Below are 16754 nucleotides of genomic sequence, written 5' to 3'. Positions count from 1 at the left end.
GTCGCACCTAGACTACTGTTAAGTCGTGTGGTCAGGTGCACGGCTGGCCCTTGGATGTACACAGAGAGCTAATATTAATAATATGCATGTCAATCTCTCCTGGCTGAAAGTGGAGGAGAGATTGACTTCATCACTACTTTTATTTATGAGAGGTATTGACATGATGAATGCACCGAGCTGTCCGTCTCAACTACTGGCACACAGCTCGGACACCCCACAAGAGGTCTCTTCACAGTCCCCAAGTCCAGAACAGACTATGGGAGGCATACAGTACTACATAGAGCCATGACTACATGGAACTCTGTTCCATATCAAGTAACTGACGCAAGCAGTAAAATTTGATTAAAAAAAAAAAAAAAAGATTAAAAAACACCTTATGGGACAGCAGGGACTGTGAAGCAACACAAACATTGGCACAGATACACGCACACACTTAGTACTGTAGATATGTGGTAGTGGTGGAGTAAGGGCCTGAGGGCACACAGTGTGTTGTGAAATCTGTGAATGTATTGTGAATGTATGTATCTGTGAATGTATTGTTTTAAAATTGTATAAACTGCCTTAATTTTGCTGGACCCCAGGAAGAGTAGCTGCTGTTTTGGCAGCAGCTAATGGGCATCCATAATAAATACAAACATTACACACTTTTGTTCTAGTGTGGAAGACTTGTGTTACCTTGATGTTGGCTGCACAACTGTGCTCCACTATGAAGAGGTCAGCCCCATCCACAGCCAGACGGGTCATGGTGTACTTGAGCTCCTCAGACGTCCGACAGTGTCCAGGCAGGCAGGACATCTACGAAAGTAGAGAACAGAATAGTTACAATGGTTAATTATTGCCTTCGGAGGTCAGACTCACATTTTTACACAAATATACAAAACCAGTAGATTTGACAAAATACAGATTTTCAAGTGTGATTTCCATGCGCAGAAAAAGTGGGAACGTATTACCTTGGAGTCACACACACGGCGGTCCACCCCGTGCTGGCAGATGACAGAGGGCTTGGGCTGCTCCAGCTGGAACTCCCGGGAGAAGACGTGGAACATGTATGTCTCACCCCACTCCATCACACTGGCCAGCTGAGGAACAACACATTCATTAGATATACACAAAATAGAAAATGCGTACACACACACACACACACACACAAACCTGTGGCACGGTGACTCTCCCCGTGAGGGCACCAGCCTGCATGTCTATGAGCCAGGCGTACTCCAGGGTGTCTGTGCCTAGAGGCAGCCCCTGGGCTGAGAACATGGCGTGGGCACGCATCTGCAGGCCAGACAGACTCAGGTGGCCATCCCTCAGAACACCATCAGACGTGGGCCGCTGTGTGGACACAGGAAATAATATTAATAACTTCTTGCAGTGTAAAGACAGATGGAATTAGCTTCAAATATGCATATATACGCATCACAGAAACTAACATTTTGTGGTTCCACATTAAGCATGCACATGTACAGGTAACAAAATAAAGGAAACACTTGAGTAAATGAGAGATACAAAGTATATTGAAAACAGGTGCTTTCACACTGTGGTTCCTAAGTTAATAAAGCAATTAACATCCCTTCATGCTCAGTTGCCAATTATTTTGCCTACCATGGCTAGAAGAGATCTAGGGGGTTTAAATGGGGTGTGTATGTGTGAGTGTATGTGTCTCAGTCACCAGATCTCAACCCAATTGAACACTTATGGGAGATTCTGGAGTGGCGCCTGAGACAGCGTTTTCCTCACCATCAACAAACCAACGATGGCATTTCTCATGGAAGAATGGTGACACATCCCTCCAATATAGTTCCAGACACCTGTAGAATCTATGCCAAGGTGCATTGAAGCTGTTCTGGTACCCAACGCCCTATTAAGACACTATGTTGGGGTTTCCTTTATTTTGGCAGTTACCTGTACATCTATCATACACCCATCACATGCACACAACACAAAAATACCTCTTAGAATGGCTATTTTCTGCAGTTTGACTGTCAAATGGTAGTATTGTGCTTCTGTGCCATTCAAATGTTTAGCCAGTTGATCGACATTCACTGTACTCTCAAAAAACTGAGCAACAACAGAACTCAGCTGTCTATTATCCTCAGCAGAAGTCAGTTCTGAAGGTCATTGCATGAGGGAAGAGATTACCAGGGCATTTCAGGTAAAGCTCTAAGCTCTTAGCTCTGAGGCTCCTGTAATAACAAACCCAGGGCTACTGCTTAAGCATACAATCATAAACCATGATTGCATCATATCTACACCAATCCAATGCTATTAAATCCTTGTGAACATGAACAAGTGCACCCTTTGGAGAGAAGGTGGAGGGTTACTGTATGAATCTATCCCTAAAGATGGTCCCATCGATTGTGGTCGACTCACCTGGTAGTTGTCACTGATGAAGATATGAGCTGGGGAGAGCACAAGCTGGAGCATGGTCTCCTTATAGCCCTTCTTCATCTCAAAACAGAGCCTCTCTAAGAACCCAGAGGGGCCCTCAGGACTGTCGCTGCCGCAGTGCTGTCCAGACAAGTGGAAAGAGTTAGAAGAATGGGTGTGTTTGGGGGCATCTCCAGTCCTAGAACTGGCGCAAAGTGGTGCTAGTAGACCCATAATGTGTTATTTGTTGATAAAAATGGGTGGTTGTTGGATGGGTGGGTGGGGGAGGATTTACCATGGGGAGGCGTCCGTGCACCTTGTAGAGGTTGATGAGGACGGTGATGTCCCAGGGACGCAGGGCCAGGGGGTGAAGGGTGGCAGCAACCCTCCCGTCATCGTCCAGGCCCAGTGGAGACCAGCCCAGGATGGAGGAGGTGGACAGGTAGGACAGCACAGGGCTGGACACTGCCTCCTCAAAATCTGTGTACATGTCGTCCTCACCAAAGTAGTTCTCCTGCAGAAAGAAGAAGGAGGGAAGGGTGGATGGATCAATCTTATGACTCATCCCTCAGATTTACTCAAATTTCCCATTCCTGGGAAAGTTTTAGGATGAGTCACTGGAGTCTGTGTGTTGAGTCCCTGACTGTACCTTGATGGAGACGAGGGCCTTGAGCAGGGGCCCGTAGAGGATGATCTGGGAGTCGGGGGACATCTCCATCTCCACGTGGAGCCTGTCAGGGGTCAGCTCCGAGGGGTCTGTGATCACTCTACTGTTAGGGGCAGAGCGGCGAGGTGGTTGGGGTACAGACGAGTGCTCAGGGGGGCGCAAGGACGACAGCATGGCATCCTCCATCTCCGACACTGCAGGGAAGGAGAAACACTTGCATACATAAGCACAGAGTAAGACCATATAAACTCGCAGTCACCAAACAGTGGATCTCCAAGGCATTCCTAGTCGATCACAAAGCATTTCTTGAAAAATAAACTGACGATAAAGCCTTGCCATCAGCTGGACAACGGTGTCCCCTTTTGGTCAGTCTTAGTTAAGGGGGAGAGCTGAGGGACGATCAGACCGTGAGAGGCAGACCCTCTGATGCTCTCCCTCCACTGAGACTGATCAGATGCAGGCACCATCAGTCCAGTAAAATAAAGCAAATTGTTTAAATTCATGCTCACTCAGCTGTGCCTCACAAGTCATACAACAAATTATGCTATATTACCAGTGTGATCATATACTTCAAATTTTGAAATATAATTTTAAAATGGCCTAAGAAGATTAACATTGGCAGGGTAATTCAAGCATAGCCAAAATGCAGTGATAATGAACTTGGTCTATAGCCTACAAACCTCATTGCTACAGAACTGGTTTTAATAGGTTCATGTTGCATAGGCATACGTGTTTTAAGTGATGTTTTTAAAACATTCTGAGCAGTAGATCTCGGCTCAGCGGTAGACTCAGAAAATGATCTTGGTTCAGAAAAGTTTGGTGACCACAGATCTAAACAGACCTATGAACAGTATACACATATTAACACAGACATGAACTTAAAACAAAGGAGGCATCTGTTTACAGGACTGCTTGAGCTGTTCGTCTGATTTTTGAGGATAGATAGGGTGCCAGGTGTAATCAATGATGAGCAGGAAGTTTGGGACAGTCCAACAGTCCACCCAGCCAGCCCTGGAGAACAAGAAACAAATTATTTACTTATTTCTCAATTAAACAAGCATCACAAGGCACAACCACACAATTTGTTAGTAAATGATGGGTAAATACTGGTGGAATACTGTAAAATAAAAGAGCTAGTGGGTCTAACTCACTCTGCATGGGTGATGTTCCTCCAGCGAGACTTGTTGAGTTTGGGTGGGCCGCTATGGCTCTGACTCTGGCTCTCCACAGGCATGCACATGTCAGGGGACAACTTGCTGTTCTGGTAGTCCTTGGCCAGGGTGAGCAGCGGGTACCTGCTGGGGTGGCAGTCTGGCAGGGACAGCCGCAGGTCTGTGTCTTCAGCCTGGGGTTTACACAGAGACGCAGACTTATGAGTGCCCACATGGGTTAAGTACAGTAAATGCGTCAGCATGCTTCAGTTAGGCTGGTGGCTAGGCAAACCGAATGAGTGTGCTCACGGACTCCCTTAACGTGAAAAAGCGGCAATAGTACTGTTTGCCCATTTTGAGATTTTATTTAAAAACATTTTTTATTTTTAAAATCACTTTTATTTAACCAGGTAGGCCAGTTGAGAACAAGTTCTCATTTACAACTGCGACCTGGCCAAGATAAAGCAAAGCAGCGCGACAAAAACAACACAGAGTTACACATGGAATAAACAAAAGGACAGTCAATAACAAAATAGAAAAATCTATATACAGTGTGTGCAAATGGAGTAAGGAGGTATGGCAATAAATAGGCCATAGTAGCGAAGTAATTACAATTTATGAAATTAACACGAGTGACATATGTGCAGATGATGATGTGCAAGTAGATTTACTAGTGTGCAAAAGAGCAAAAAAAGTAAATAAAAATAATATGGGGATGAGGTAGGTAGTTGGATGGGCTATTTACAAATGGACTGTGTACAGCTGCAGCGATCGGTAAGCTGCTCAGATTGCCGAAGCTTAAAGTTAGCGAGGGAGATAAGTCTCCCAACTTCAGTGATTTTTGAAATTCGTTCCAGTCATCGGCAGCAGAGAACTGGAAGGAAAGGCAGCCAAAGGAGGAGTTGGCTTTGGGGATGACCAGTGAGATATACATGCTGGAGCACGTGTTACGGGTGGGTGTTATGGTGACCAGTGAGCTGAGATAAGGCGGAGCTTTACCTAGCAAAGACTTATAGATGACCTGGAGCCAGTGGGTCTGGCAACGAATAAGAAGCGAGGGCCAGCCAACGAGAGCATAAAGGTCACAGTGGTGGGTGGTATATGGGGCTTTGGTGACAAAACGGATGGCACTGTGATAGACTGTATCCAATTTGTTGAGTAGTGTGTTGGAGGCTATTTTGTAAATGACGTCGCCGAAATCGAGGATGGCCAGTTTTACGAGGGTATGTTTGGCAGCATGAGAATAGGAGGCTTTGTTGCGAAATAGGAAGCCGATTCTAGATTTAATTTTGGATTGGAAATGCTTAATAGGAGTCTGGAAGGAGAGTTTACAGTCGAGCCAGACACCTAGGTATTTGTAGTTGTCCAGAACCGTCCAGAGTAGTAATGCTCGTCGGGCAGTTGCGGGCAGCGATCGGTTGAAGAGCATGCATTTAGTTTTAATTTGATTTGATTTTGAAGAGCATGCATTTAGTTTTACTAGCGTTTAAGAGCAGTTGGAGGCCATGGCGTTGAAGCTCATTTGGAGTTTTGTTAACACAGTGTCCAAAGAAGGGCCAGAGGTATACAGAATGCTGTCGTCTGCGTAGCGGTGGATCAGAGAATCACCAGGCACAAGAGTGACATCATTGATGCATAGAGAGAAAAGAGTCGGCCCGAGAATTGAACCCTGTGGCACTACCATAGAGACTGCCAGAGGTCCGCACAACAGGCCCTCCGATTTGACACACTGAACTCTGTCTGAGAAGTAGTTGGTGAACCAGGCGAGGCAGTCATTAGAGAAACCAAGGCTGTTGAGTCTGCCGATAAGAATACGGTGATTGACAGAGTCAAAAGCCTTGGCCAGGTCGATGAAGAAGGCTGCACACTAATGTATTTTATCAATGGCGGTTATGATATCGTTTAGGACCTTGAGAGTGGCTGAGGTGCACCCATGACCAGCTCTGAAACCAGATTGCATAGCGGAGAAGGTACGGTGGGATTCGAAATGGTCATTTATCGGTTTGTTAACTTGTTTTTCGAAGACTTTAGAAAGGCAGGGCAGGATGGATATAGGTCTGTAACAGTTTGGGTCTAGAGTGTCTCCCCCTTTGAAGAGGGTGATGACCGCGGCAGCTTTCCAAGCTTTAGGGACGTTGGACGATACGAAAGAGGTTGAACAGAAAAGTAATAGGGGTTGCAACAATGGTGGCGGATAATTTTAGAAAGAGGGTCCAGATTGTCTTGCCCAGCTGATTTGTACGGGTCCAGGTTTTGCAGCAATTTCAGAACATCTGCTATCTGGATTTGGGTGAAGGAGAAGCTGGGGAGCCTTGGACAAGTAGCTGCAGGGGGTGCGGAGCTGTTGGCCAGGGTTGGGGTAGCCAGGAGGAAAGCATGACCAGCCAAGATGAAATGCTTATTGAAATTCTCAATTATTGTGGATTTATCGGTAGTGACAGTGTTTCCTAGCCTCAGTACAGTGGGCAGCTGGGAGGAGATGCTCTTATTCTCCATGGACTTTACAGTGTCCCAGAACTTTATGGAGTTAAAGCTACAGGATGCAAATTTCTGTTAGGAAAGCAAAGGCTGGCTTTTCAAACTGACTGTGTATTCGTTCCGGACTTCCCTGAAAAGTTGCATATCTTGGGGACTATTCGATGCTAGTGCAGTACGCCACAGGATGTTTTTGTGCTGGTCGAGGGCAGTCAGGTCTGGGAGTGAACCAAGGGCTATATCTGTTCTTAGTTCTACATTTTTTGAAAGGGGCATGCTTATTCAAGATGGTGAGGAAATTACTTTTAAAAAGAACAACCAGGCATCCTCTACTGACGGGATGAGGTCAATATCCTTCCAGGATATCCGGGCCAGGTCGATTAGAAAGGCCTGCTCGCAGAAGTGTTTTAGGGAGCGTTTGACAGTGATGAGGGGTGGTTGTTTGACCGCGGACACATAACGGATGCAGGCAATGATCACTGAGATCCTGATTGAAAACAGCAGAGGTGTATTTGGAGGGCAAGTTAGTCAGGAGATGCCGTAGCCATTATACACTTACTCAAAATAGTCAGAATTAATCAAAGATAACTCAAGAAATCGGTCATTTGGCCTCCCGAGTGGTCTAAGGCACTGGGTTCGAATCCAGGCACTGTCGCAGTCGACCGGGAGGCCCATGTGGCGGCGCACAATTTGCCCAGCGCCATCCGGGTTAGGGAAGGGTTTGGCCGGCAGGGATGTCCTTGTCTCATCGCGCACTAGCGCCTCCTGTGGCGGGCCGGGCACAGTGCATGTTGACACAGTCACCAGGTGTACGAGGTTTCCTCCGACACATTGGTGCAGCTGGCTTCCGGGTTAAGTAGGCATTGTGTCAAGAAGCAGTGCGGCTTGGTTGGGTTGTGTTTTGGTGGACGCATATCTCTCGACCATCGCCTCTCCCGAACCGGTACTTTTTCTTTTATACAAATTGTACGTCTAAGAAGTTTGTTGCAGTATTTCTTATTAAAAAAACTGCAGGAAAACGAGTTGTCTTTCATTGAATGACAAAATACTTTATAGAAGAATCCCTACAGTACACCAATCACAGACGAATGGGCGTAGACTTCAGCTCCCGAACTTTGGCTGAAAAAAACCAAAACTTTTCGAAGTCCAAAACAAACTAAAACATTACAAAACGTTGTCATAATATATGCACAAACTCTTCCGAATGGTTTCGGCTGGGAGCATGCGGAAGCCTTAAGGCAGGGGTTCTCAAAGTGGGGTCCGTAGAGGTAGTGCAGGGGTTCCGCAATCTCTGTTCTTAACCCTGTTCAACATGAGTCTAGGAGGCTCACAGGGACATTGGTATCCACAGGAGTCCTATACTCCCATCAATTATACATTTTTCAACTCAATACTTCTTGTATACTGCTGGAATTTAAGCTTTAAAATGCACTATAATTTAAGCTTTAAAACTGCTAAGTTCTTTGCCGTATGGACAAATGTGTAGAATTGCAGAATATTGGCTTTAAAGCTGCAACAAAACATTGCGCTGCCACATAAATCTGTAGATTGCAGGACATTTGATTGAAAACTGAAAAATTGTCTGTCCAATGCTAAGAGGCAGGCCTTTAAAATAATTCCCAGGGCCCCAAGACTTGGTTTGTCCGGACATGCACTGCCAAAATCATAGCCAAACTCCTTGTATGCCATTTTTATCTCACTCGATTTGTTTTCTGATTATGAGGGGGTCCATGATACATTTGCTATCACAAAAGGGGTCCCAGGAGTGACTGATATGGCGCCAACAGAGATGGTCGCCTCGCTTCGCGTTATTAGGAAACTGTGCAGTAATTTTATTTTTTTATGTATTACAAGCATTTCGCTACACTCGCATTAACATCAGCTAACCATGTGACCAATAAAATTTGATGAGCCAAAAAGTTTGAGAACCCCTGCTGTAAGGGTATTCCATACTTCACATGATCAGGAAATCATGAAAAATCCCATCTGCTATTAACTACTCACCCTCAGACAGAACTTTGTATTACAGGTGGTAGGGACATACTCATTAAAAGGCAATGTGAAATCAATGATCAGAGTCTCCCCACAAGCAGCAAGGTACACTGAAAGACAAAGGGATAATATCAAAAGTGCAGCCAAAGTGTAAACGTTCACTAAATTAACTATTTTGTTTACTCCTTGCGAATTATTGAGTTTGTTCATCATTAAATTCCAACAGCTCTCTCACCATTCTCCTGTTGCTTGGTGGAGCAGTCGATCCAGTTGTGCTGGTTGGCAGCCCAAATCATCTCAAACTGATGGAAGAGGACCTTGAACTTCCAGGCGTAAGGGACAAATGAGTAGATATCTGGGGCGCTGTCGCTGGCCCAGTCCCCGATCAGGTCTGGACATGGACAGAAACAAACAAAATATATGACGTTAGAGGGATAACCCACCATAGAAATGATGGTATGGGCATACTGATTTTATATATTTAAGTAATAAGGAATTCCTCAACCACGCTCACAAATTGGGGAAGACAAACATTCTATCCCATTGAACCCTATTATTAAAAAAAGCCAACTTGGCTGTAGATTTTTTGTTATACAGAAATAACAGAACTTGCTTATTTTTATTTAATTTAACTAGGCAAGTCAGTTAAGAACAAATTCTTATTTACAATGACGGCCTACCCCAGCCAAACCCGGACAACGCTGGGTCAATTGTGGGAACACCCAATCACGGCCGGATGTGATACTGTCTGGATTTGAACCAAGGACTGTAGTGACGCCTCTTGCAGTGATATGCAGTGCCTTAGACCGCTGCGCCACTCGGGAGCCCTGATAAGCTGCTGTGTTGTTCAATGTACATGTAACCAGGTCAAAAATCTCTACCTACAGTTTGTAATGTTCCTAGGTAGGTAAATAGAGCCTGCAAGAAGAGCCATGTGGCTTCAGGCTTCCCGGCATATGTGGGAGAGTGGGAAATGTGGGGACCCAGTGTCCAAGAATCCTACACATAGCTGTGTGTGTGTAAAATATTTAATCACAGGTATGACATTTAACTTAATAAATTTGTATAGTCCACTCACTCACTACTTGTAGCTGTATAGTCCATTTGTAACTCCACTCACTACTTGTAGCTGTATAGTCCATTTGTAACTCCACTCACTACTTGTAGCTGTATAGCTTGTAGCTGTATAGTCCATTTGTAACTCCACTCACTACTTGTAGCTGTATAGACTGTTTATTTGTGTTGTTGGTCTTGGCATGAGGAAAGCCCCACAATATTTTGCTTTTCTAAGTAGTTAGAACTTTTTGTTGTTGTTGCTTTGAGGAAAATGGGTAACCACAGGTTGTTTTCCCCACAGGTGTGCAGGGCCGCAACATCTATCCAATACCGACTGGGACTGTACTGGTCTAGAACACATCCATCGGTCTGTATCGTCATAACAAAGTATATATATATATATGTTGTTCAAATGTACTCAAAGTGCGCTGCCAAATACCATGACGCAAAGCATTTTTTCTCCTCTCGTCTCCCTGCACGCAGGGCCCTTGCACGTTGCCAGAGCAATCTGACACACAGCTTTGAGCTAAAAACGCAATCTCTACCAGGTTGAACATGGTGAGATTGTAACTCCTAAATTGATAGTGCAGTTTGCTTCAGGGATTTTACAACTACTTCACATGCTGATATTGACTGGTATTATTGTGTGTAGCTACGTTTTCTAGCTAGCAGGCTACCTACCTACCTACCTACCTAGTTAGCCAGCCAGCCACCCTTTCTAGAGAGAGAATTTGCATTGAGGTTTTTGTCATCGACTCTGCAGATTTACACAATATTTACTTTGCTCCCTAACTTATTATAACCATGAAATGGAAAACATTTTCACAACATACAGTGGGGCAAAAAACTATTTAGTCAGCCACCAATTGTGCAAGTTCTCCCACTTAAAAAGATGAGAGGCCTGTCATTTTTATCATAGGTACACTTCAACTATGACAGACAAAATGAGGGAAAAAAAATCCAGAAAATCACATTGTAGGATTTCTAATGAATTTATTTGCAAATTATGGTGGAAAATAAGTATTTGGTCACCTACAAACAAGCAAGATTTCTGGCTCTCACAGACCTGTAACTTCTTCTTTAAGAGGCTCCTCTGTCCTCCACTAGTTACCTGTATTAACGGCACCTGTTTGAACTTGTTATCAATATAAACGACACCTGTCCACAACCTCAAACAGTCACACTCCAAACTCCACTATGGCCAAGACCAAAGAGCTGTCAAAGGACACCAGAAACAAAATTGTGGACCTGCACCAGGCTGGGAAGACTGAATCTGCAATAGGTAAGCAGCTTGGTTTGAAGAAATCAACTGTGGGAGCAATTATTAGGAAATGGAAGACATACAAGACCACTGATAATCTCCCTCGATCTGGGGCTCCACGCAAGATCTCACCCCGTGGGGTCAAAATGATCACAAGAACGGTGAGCAAAAATCCTAGAACCACACGGGGGGACGTAGTGAATGACCTGCAGAGAGCTGGGACCAAAGTAACAAAGCCTACCATCAGCAAGGGCATTGAAGATGAAACGTGGCTGGGTCTTTCAGCATGACAATGATCCCAAACACACCGCCCGGGCAACAAAGGAGTGGCTTCGTTATTTAGCATTTCAAGGTCCTGGAGTGGCCTAGCCCGTCTCCAGATCTCAACCCCATAGAAAATCTTTGGAGGGAGTTGAAAGTCTGTGTTGCCCAGCAACAGCCCCAAAGCATCACTGCTCTAGAGGAGATCTACATGGAGGAATGGGCCAAAATACCAGCAACAGTGTGTGAAAACATGGTGAAGACTTACAGAAAACGTTTGACCTCTGTCATTGCCAACAAAGGGTATATAACAAAGTATTGAGATAAGTATTTGGTCAATAACAAAAGTTTATTTTCCACCATAATTTGCAAATAAATTCATTAAAAATCCTACAATGTGATTTTCTGGATTTCTTTCTTCTCATTTTGTCTGTCATAGTTGAAGTGTACCTATGATGAAAATTACAGGCCTCTCTCATCTTTTGAAGTAGGAGAACTTGCACAATTGGTGCCTGACTAAATACTTTTTTGCCCCACTGTATATTGTTCTCAGTTGTGTCATTTATCAATGTAAATCACAAGGAATTGGTGGTTTTGAGTGGATTATTCCTTTTAGGGCAGATCTGTACAGTGCATTCAGAAAGTATTCAGAATGCCCTTTTCCACATTTTGTTACATTACAGCCTTATTCTAAAATGTATTAAATAAATAAAAAATCCTCAATCTACACACAATACCCTATAATGACAATGCAAAAACAGGTTTAGAAGTTCTAGAAAATTAAGGGGAAAAAAATAAATACCTTATTTACATAAGTATTTTGACCCTTTGCTATGAGACTCGAAATTGAGCTCAGGTGCATCCTGTTTTCATTGATCATCCTTAAGATGTTTCCACAACTTGGGAGTCCACCTGTGATAAATGCAATTGATTGGACATGATTCGGAAAGGCACACACCTGTCTATATAAGGTCCCACAGTTGGCAGTGCATGTCAGAGCAAAAACCACGCAATAAGTCGAAGAAATTGTCCGTAGAGCTCCAAGACAGGATTGTGTCGAGGCACAGATCTGAGGAAGGTTACTAAAAACAATCCTGCCACATTGAAGGTCCCCAAAAACACCGTGGCCTCCATCATTCTTAAATGGAAGAAGTTTGGAACCATCAAGACTCTTCCTAGAGCTGACCGCCCGGCCAAACTGAGCAATCGGGGAGAAGGTCCTTGGTCAGGGAGGTGGCCAAGAACCCGATGGTCACTGACAAAGCTCTAGAGTTGCTCTGTAGAGATAGTTGTCCTTCTGGAAGGTTCTCCTATCTTTTAGCCCTCCACTTATCAGGCCTTTATGGTAGTGGCCAGACGGAAGCCACTTCTCAGTAAAATTCACATATCCTTCAGGTGCTAAAAGCCATCTGAAGTAGAGATTGACCGATTATGATTTTTCAACGCCGATACCGATTATTGGAGGACCAAAAAAAGCCAATACCGATTAAATCGTCCGATTTATAATAAATAAAAAAAGTATTTGTAATAATGACAATTACAACAATACTGAATGAACACTTATTTTAACTTAATATAATACATCAATAAAATCAATTTAGCCTCAAATAAAATGAAACATGTTCAATTTGGTTTAAATAATGCAAAAACAAAGTGTTGGAGAAGAAAGTAAAAGTAATATGTGCCATGTAAAAAAGCTAACGTTTAAGTTCCTTGCTCAGAACATGAGAACGTATGAAAGCTGGGGGTTCCTTTTAACAGGAGTCTTCAATATTCCCAGGTAAAATGTTTTAGGTTGTAGATATTATAGGAATTATAGGACAATTTCTCTTTATACGATTTATATTTCATATACCTTTGACTATTGGATGTTCTTATAGGCACTTTAGTATTGCCAGTGTAACAGTATAGCTTCCATCCCTCTCCTCACCCCTACCTGGGCTCGAACCAGGAACACATCGACAACAGCCACCCTCAAAGCAGGACCTCAGACAACGGTTCACAGGACAACAACCCTAAGCACACAGCCAAGACAACAAAGGACTGGCTTTAGAACAAGACTCAGAATGTCCTTGAGTGGCCCAGCCAGAGCCCGGACTTGAACCCAATCGAACATCTCTGGAGAGACCTGAAAATAGCTGTGCCGTGACGATCTCCATCCAACATGACACAGCTTGACAGGATATGCAGAGAACAATGGGAGAAACTCCCCAACTACAGGTGTGCCAAGCTTTTAGCGTCATACCCAAGAAGACTCGAGGCTGTTATCGCTGCCAAGGTGCTTCAACAAAGTACTGAGTAAAGGGTCTGAATACTTATGTAAATGTGATGTTTCAGTTCTAAATTCTAAAATATATTTAGATTTGTTTAACATTGTTTTGTTACTATATGATTCCATATGTGTTATTTCATAGTTTTGATGTCTTCACTATTATTCTACAATGTAAAAAAATAGCACAAATAATTAAAAAACCTGGAATTAGTAGGTGTGTCCAAACTTTTGACTGGTACTGTTCAGTCGTGGCCAAAAGTTGAGAATGACACAAATATTAATTTCTACAAAGTTTGCTGCTTCAGTGTCTTCAGATATTTTTGTCAGATGTTACTATGGAATACTGAAGTATAATTACAAGCATTTCATAAGTGTCAAAGGCTTTTATTGACAATTATACATGAAGTTGATGCAAAGAGTCAATATTTGCAGTGTTAACACTTCTTTTTCAAGACCTCTGTAATCCACCCTGGCATGCTGTCAATTAACTTCTGGGCCACATCCTGACTGATGGCAGCCCATTCTTGCATAATCAATGCTTGGAGTTTGTCACAATTTGTGTGTTTTTGTTTGTCCACCCGCCTCTTGAGGATTGACCACAAGTTCTCAATGGGATTAAGGTCTGGTGAGCTTCCTGGCCATGGACCCAAAATATTTATGTTTTGTTCCGAGACACTTAGTTATCACTTTTGCATTATGGCAAGGTGCTCCATCATGCTGGAAAATTAATTGTTTGTCACCAAACTGTTCCTGGATGGTTGGGAGAAGTTGCTCTCAGAGGATGTGTTGGTACCATTCTTTATTCATGGCTGTGTTCTTAGGCAGAATTGTGTGAGCCCACTGAGAAGCAACACCACACATGAATGGTCTCAGGATGCTTTACTGTTGGCATGACACAGGACTGATGGTAGCTCTCACCTTGTCTTCTCCGGACACTTTTTTTTCCAGATGCTCCAAACAATCGGAAATGGGATTCATCAGAGAAAATGACTTTACCCCAGTCCTCTGCAGTCCAATCCCTGTACCTTTTGCAGAATATCGGTCTGTCCCTGATATTTTTCCTAGAGAAAAGTGGCTTCTTTACTGCCCTTCATGACACCAAGCCATCCTCCAAAAGTCTTGGGCTAACTGTGCGTACAGATGCACTCACACCTGCCTGCTGCCATTCTTGAGCAAGCTCTGTACTGGTGGTGCCCCGATCCCGCAGCTGAATCAACTTTAGGAGACGGTCCTGGCGCTTCCTGGACTTTCTTTGGTGCCCTGTAGCCTTCTTCACAACAATTGAACCGCTCTCCTTGAAGTTCTTGATGATCCGATAAATGGTTGATTTAGGTGCAATCTTACTGGCAGCAATATCCTTGCCTGTAAAGCCCTTTTTGTGCAATGCAATGATGACAGCACATGTTTCCTTGCAGGCAACCATGGTTGACAGAGAAAGAACAATGATTCCAAGCACCACCCTTCTTTTGAAGCTTCCAGACTGTTATTCAAACTCAATCAGCATGACAGAGTGATCTCCAGCCTTGTCCTCGTCAACACTCACCCCAATGTCAACAAGAGAATCACTGACATGATGTCAGCTGGTCCTTTTATGGCAGGGCTGAAATGCAGTGGAAATGTTTTTTTGGGGATTCAGCTTCATTTGCATGGCAAAGAGGGACTTTGCAATTAATTGCAATTCATCTGATCACTCTTCATAACATTCTGGAGTATATGCAAATTGCCATCATACAAACTGAGGCAGCAGACATTGTGAAAATTATTCGTGTCATTCTCAAAACTTTTGGCCACGACTATGTGTAGAATACATTTGTCTATAGACAGAGGAAAGGGTGGTCTTACCTGTGAAGAAGTTCTTCTGGGCGTAAATGAAGTGATAGGTGGCCTTGTACACCTCTATCTCACAGTTCCAGGACTGGGGCATGTTCCATACACAGGGATAGCTGGCAATCACATGGAACTGAGGGGACATGTAAAGGTAATAGTTTTTTGGATGGGCTGTGTCTGATTTATTTTTTTACTGCCTTTTTTGACATGTATGAATGTGTTATTCTATGGGCTATAGTAGTAAAGGCCACATTTTTGTATAGAATTTTTTATACCCAAAGGGGTCCTAAAATTCTAAATCAAATAGTGAAATGATACATGGTATGAATTTGAATCCCAAAAATCACTCTGTTGCAGTACAAAACTTGTATTGGAAATTCAGGCTATGGCTTGTGGTAGAATAGGACCCCTACAGATTCCTATTGTACAGTACTTACAGCCAGCATCTCAGCCTCCAGTAGGGTCCTGTACTGCATGCTGGTGGTGGTGTCAACATGGAGCAGCTGACCTTTGATTGTGGGAGAGTAGCCTGGGGAGAGAGAGAAGAGAACGAATGCTCACAGACAGTCCAAGTTTGAACTTTATTGATGGTAATATTGATTAATGAGTCAGGATTAATGCATGCTTTCACGGCATCCCTCCTCTGTCTTACCCTGTAACCATAGACCTCATGACTAGTGGTGTGCCGAGTAGTCGGATAAAACAAGAATTGTAACGGATATGGGCAATTGTCCTGATACGATTATGATCCAAGTATTTTTTGTTATTATCCGTGATAGGAAAGTAAGTCATTTTCGTGTGCCAGTGCGCATCTTTCAATCAAATACAAAGTGCTACGTGGTCTAAATAACTCAACTGGCTAGTTTTCCTGTCTGTAAAGAGAAGGGCGGGCTCTACGTTGATCCTGCTGCTCTGATTGAATAGAGCGAAGCTGTATTTCACCCGACCACTTCTACTTGCATGTTTCGGTTTGATAATTTATTTATGCTGTCTTCTGTTAGCCTCCTATGGGTAGGACATTTGCTCAAGCTATCAATGTGCAGCATAGTATCTAACAAGGAGGCCGAGGGTAAGGAGAAAAGATGACTGAGTGACAGCAAACTGCCTTCTGCAAGTTGAGGTCAGACACACACACTGCTCCTAATCTGCAGTTTATTTTGCAGGGAGATTGGTATTTTGACTACATCTATCTAGGCATATTTACGTGTTTTCAGATCACGAATATCATCCGATCCTAATATCAACTGTTAATTATTGATACGATTACGGTCAGGTCGGCACACCCCTACTAAAGACACACACTTTCTTCTAACCTCAGTTGTTTCTCTCAGTGTCCCACTCACCAGACTCCCCCACAGTCATGGGGATATTCACTTCCAGATAAGAGCCTGCTCCGACATTCACGTGGACAGCATTGGTTTCCTAAGA

At 43.6% G+C, this 16754-nt stretch overlaps 1 protein-coding gene across 1 annotated transcript in view; it reads right to left on the bottom strand.

The window, feature by feature from the left end:
* LOC135525763 (bridge-like lipid transfer protein family member 1) overlaps positions 1–16754 on the bottom strand; it is a 93014-nt gene that overhangs the window by 55381 nt on the left and 20879 nt on the right. The window contains 13 exon segments of the mRNA XM_064953584.1: positions 676–795; positions 951–1079; positions 1153–1329; positions 2368–2505; positions 2660–2878; positions 3014–3225; positions 3936–4042; positions 4183–4376; positions 8662–8759; positions 8885–9040; positions 15342–15459; positions 15764–15855; positions 16670–16748. Of these exon segments, the coding sequence (XP_064809656.1) occupies positions 676–795; positions 951–1079; positions 1153–1329; positions 2368–2505; positions 2660–2878; positions 3014–3225; positions 3936–4042; positions 4183–4376; positions 8662–8759; positions 8885–9040; positions 15342–15459; positions 15764–15855; positions 16670–16748 (1839 nt within the window).

The sequence above is a fragment of the Oncorhynchus masou genome, chromosome 32 (genome assembly GCF_036934945.1).
Source record: "Oncorhynchus masou masou isolate Uvic2021 chromosome 32, UVic_Omas_1.1, whole genome shotgun sequence".
Lineage (NCBI taxonomy): Eukaryota > Metazoa > Chordata > Actinopteri > Salmoniformes > Salmonidae > Oncorhynchus > Oncorhynchus masou.
This window is presented reverse-complemented; position numbering and strand designations above follow the sequence as displayed.